General features: G+C 33.9%; 1 protein-coding gene across 1 annotated transcript; it reads left to right on the forward strand.

Annotated features, from left to right (window-relative positions):
• Positions 1–2,432: 2,432 nt before the first annotated feature.
• On the forward strand, positions 2,433–4,466 carry LOC109220768 (alpha-1,6-mannosyl-glycoprotein 2-beta-N-acetylglucosaminyltransferase). The gene has a single exon (XM_019385236.1). The coding sequence runs from the start codon at positions 2,965–2,967 to the stop codon at positions 4,252–4,254; it is 1,290 nt and encodes a 429-aa protein (XP_019240781.1). The 5' UTR covers positions 2,433–2,964; the 3' UTR covers positions 4,255–4,466.
• The last annotated feature ends 427 nt before the right edge of the window (positions 4,467–4,893 follow it).

Below are 4,893 nucleotides of genomic sequence, written 5' to 3' on the forward strand. Positions count from 1 at the left end.
GTACACGCTCCTAATTATTTACATGTTATGTAGCACTACACGTGGATATTCAACTCAGCCTAAAACTCGCCTAAACTATCACTTTTTTGTCAGTTACCTACTTAAACTATCTGGTGTCCCCAAAACCTCCCTGAACTATATTCCCCTATATATTAAAACCTCATGCTGAACTTTTAAAGGTGTGTTTTTTATATAGTTTACTCATGATGTATTGCTCTCGGATGATTGATTAATTTTAGGAGTTTTGGTCAAAATAATATTTATCGCATTGTGTTAATTTTAGGCTTAATTGTGATTGTGCTTTATGCTAAACTCCAATTGAATAAGTCCTTATTTATATTTACTTTGTAGCACAGTAAAAATATAAATAAAAGGCATATAGTGTTGCATTTCTTAAAACATCATCTTATATTACATAAAAAAATTTATACAAAATAAAATTTCGCGAATAAAAAATCAATTGGCCAACAATTATATTTTCTAATTCCAGATTACATAAAGAAGGTTGAAGAAATTCAACTTTATTCTCTACATGGTGTTGAGTTTAATAAGAAGATTTAAATTGGTATTCTTTCAACAATATGTGTAAGACATGAAAGAAGACTAAAACAAGAAAGAGAATAAATCAAGAGAGGGAAAAGTTTTCCAGAGGAAACCCATATAGAGAACTGAAGAAAAAAGGTTAGAAAATGAAGAAGAAGGTGGAAAATAAAGAAGAAAGGTTTAAAAAATAGGAAGAATGGTGAAAAAATGAGGAAGAAAGGTGGATGTAACTGAAATAAGGAGAATATTTATTAAAAAAATATATGGGAAAGAGGGTTAGACTAATTAGCCATTATTTTCTGTCATATGAGCCATTTTGATGGTATTTTTCAACTGCCACGCGCTCCCTAGCGAGTGTTTACACACGCTATGCAAGGTCAGCGACGAAGGGGTTTTAATATGAAAGACAATATAGTTCAGGGGGATTTTGGAAACACCGAATAGTTTAAGTAGGAAACTGACAAAAATATTATAGTTTAAAGGGGTTTTAGGGTATTAACTCTAAAACTAATGATAAATGTTAAAAAGGTAACAACAAGAAAAAAATATTATTTCCAATTTAACGAATAATAAAATTAAGCAAATTTGATAATCTGATTTCCATTTTAATTTTTTTCCCACTTCAAGCATTCGATGTTTGAAATTTACTAGCTCGATGCCATAGAAAGCTCATTATGAGAGATTTTAACATTTCCAATAGAAGAGAACTTTATAATCAGAACTCAACCCAAAGAACTCTAATTAATAATAATGGACCGTTCGACGTTATTGAGAAGGCAGAGAGATTATTGAGATTAATCTTTATATAACTAAATTTTCTAACTCATCTTTAAGACTGATTCCTCAAACTTTCTCAAAATCAGCCACGTAACCAGCACGTCAAGATGACTTTTTGTGAAGTGATGTCACTTCTATCTAATATGTAAAATTCCACATAGTATTAATAATACTTAATAGTAATATTTTTCAACGAATCGGTATCACGTGACACCAGCTTTCGATCAATGTGCGTCTGCCCGTGAGGGACGATCTCTCTTTTGGTCTAGTCTTAAAAGGGAATATATTTGCTATCCATTTGGAGGGATTTAAGTGTCACTCTCTTTATTATTCATAGTCATTATTTGATAATGACATATATTAACATAAACAATTGAAACATAATCCATTTAAGAAATGACAGCTAAAACTTATTACAGTTTCTTAGAAATTGTAATCAATTGGTAAATGTGCAGGGATCCTTTAGTAATTATAAACGAGTATTAACTTTTCTGAAATAGCATGTAACATTCAGAATATTGAGTTGTCAATTATATCAACCAACGTAAAGTTGAATATGAACTGCTTTTACTTGTTTTTAACGCAAAGTCTAAACCGTAATTTCTTCTTAATTTTTGCTCAATACAACACAATTTACCTGTTCTTGCTTCTATGTTAGAAAGCATCCTTTAATTTCCTTTTAATAACAGAAATAACCTCTATATTAAATGGTAATATTAACGAGCAGATATATTCAGGGAAGGAGCTAGTGTATCATCTACGAGTTTGAACTCACTAGCTTTTGCTTATATTATGTATTTTTATTAAAAAATTAATTAAATATATATAAATATTTAATTAAAAACCCTCGAGTTATACGTTCGATAATTAAGTTAAAACATATAAACTTCAAATTCTGGCCCCGCTTGTGAATATATTATTTGTCTTAATCACAAAGTTGTTGTTGAGCTAGAACAATCAATTTTAGATCAATTAGGTGATCTTTTGTTTAACTTCAAAAATACTTCAATTTATTATTCATCATTTTTTTCCAATCGTAGGTCACGTGACCGACCTAACCCCTTTGTACTTTTGTTGAAGTTTCCATTTTCCACATGACATGAAAAACCAAAGTCATTGTAATTTTTCGTTATTTCTAGATTTCCCCCCAAAAGATTTACTTCTTTTACTTCTGTCTCCTGACGACTTTTAACTACTGATAATTTTGAGTCATTTCTGGACTGCACTCTACACCCTTTGACTGTTCTTGAACATTTTGATAAATCTGAGCCTCCAAAATTCGATTTTTCTTTTTACCCATTAAAAAAATCGAATCTTCCTTAGTGGGTTTTAATTTCAAATTGTTTTGATCAATTTTTGATCCCATTATTTGCTTTTGGAATTGGTCAAAATTCAACACCCTTGTAGTTTTATGTTCTTATTTTGAAGGGTTTTGGTTATTTTGACCTGAAATTGGTGAAGTTCAGTTTATAATCCAACTTTGAAGACCATATTGTAGGTTCTTGATCCTCCTTTTGATCTGTAAGCTACTGTTTTTATGTCAGTTTTTTGTAATTAACTGTTAGATTTAACAAGTTGGATTCATTTCTTGTTTTTGATAGAGTTGTTGTGTTATAGAAATAGTGCTGTTATAGTAATTTAGTTATGGCTTCATGCAAAAAAGCAAGAATAAAAGATGCTGCTTTTAGGCGTTTAGTATCTTTAGCACTGATAACTGTTTTTGGAGTAGTTTTGCTGTTAATTCTTCTTAGGACCAATACAGTTTCTAATTTGATTAACAGTTATACTAATGAGAGTAGTGAAAGTTTTGAAAGTATTGAAGAAGTTAAGGATGCTAATACACATCTAACTAGGATTCCGAAACTCCCATTGCAAAATGAGTTGTCAATTCTTTTGAGCAAGAGAAATCAGATGCCCCCAAGGAACTTGGATTTGTATCCAAAATTAGCTAAGGATCATGTTGTTGTTGTTTTGTATGTTCATAACCGACCCCAGTATCTTCAAATCGTGATCGACAGCCTTTCTCGCGTAGAAGGAATCAGTGAAACTTTGCTTATTGTTAGTCATGATGGATACTTTGAAGAGATGAACAAGATTGTGGAAGGCATTAAGTTTTGCCAAGTGAAACAGATATTTGCGCCCTACTCGCCACACATCTTTTCCGAGAGCTTTCCAGGTGTATCTCCTAAAGATTGCAAAGAAAAAGATGATCCAGTTGAGAAACATTGTGAGGGAACGCCTGATCAGTATGGGAACCACCGGTCGCCAAAAATTGTCTCGTTGAAGCATCATTGGTGGTGGATGATGAATACTGTCTGGGATGGACTAGAGGAGACTCGTCATCACTCAGGTCATATTCTCTTCATAGAAGAAGATCATTTCATTTATCCCAATGCATATCGCAATATGCAGTTACTTGCAGAATTGAAGTCAAAAAAGTGCCCCGACTGTTATGCTGCCAATCTTGCGCCATCTGAAGTGAAGTCGAGGGGAGAAGGATGGGAATGTTTGGTAGCTGAAAGGATGGGGAATGTGGGTTATGCATTTAACCGGACAGTGTGGAGGAAAATTCATAAAAAGGCGGCAGAGTTTTGCTCGTTTGATGATTACAATTGGGATATAACAATGTGGTCGACAGTTTATCCTTCGTTTGGTTCTCCAGTTTACACGCTACGAGGGTCTAGGACCAGTGCGGTTCATTTCGGGAAATGTGGTTTGCATCAAGGTCATAATCGTAATGTAGCTTGTATGGACAATGGTGGTGTGAATATTGTTGTTGATGAAATTGATAAAGTTGCAAATATCAAACCAGAGTGGGAAGTTCGTAAATATGAGCACCAAGCAGGATATAAGGCTGGTTTCAAGGGCTGGGGAGGCTGGGGAGATGTACGGGATCGCGAATTGTGTATGGAATTTGCAAAAATGTATATCTAAGGGTGTTCATCTGCTTTCTGAAGAGTGGCACTCAGAGCTTCACGATCATACTACTTTTGAGGTTTGGATCTTTGGGTTTCCCACGGAAATCATTCTTAGTGTAACACGTGTGTAAAATTTTAGGAATTACTTAAATTATGTTTCACATTCACAGGTTAGCTTTTCTTGAATGCACGCAAAATTTTGTTCTATATTGTTCTGTGTTAAAGTTTGCACCTTTGCTGAAGAGAAGTTTTTTTCCCTTTAAGGTTCTTTAGTTTAGGTCGGCAGGTAGTGCTAGTCTGCTAGAACCTATGTTGCGGACTCTCTAAAATGTAGCCGCACCCGTGTCGGATCCTTCAAAAATGCACTACTTTTTGAGGATCCGACACGTATCTGGCCACATTTTCGGAGAGTCCGAGCAACATAGGCTAGAACACACACACGCAAATATTGTGTACGTACTAAAGAGCAGAGATCCTTGTTGCAGAAATTAAAAGAGATTTTCATATAGGACCAAGCATTACAGGGTTCTTTAGGTGATTTACTGTTCTGATAAGCATCTAAACTAAATTCTGTTCACAAAGCTAACTGTGCCTTTTCTTTCCATATATGTTAGCTAAGGTTGTCTTAGTGCTATCAAAACATCTCATTGAACAA

The sequence above is a fragment of the Nicotiana attenuata genome, unplaced genomic scaffold (assembly GCF_001879085.1).
Source record: "Nicotiana attenuata strain UT unplaced genomic scaffold, NIATTr2, whole genome shotgun sequence".
Lineage (NCBI taxonomy): Eukaryota > Viridiplantae > Streptophyta > Magnoliopsida > Solanales > Solanaceae > Nicotiana > Nicotiana attenuata.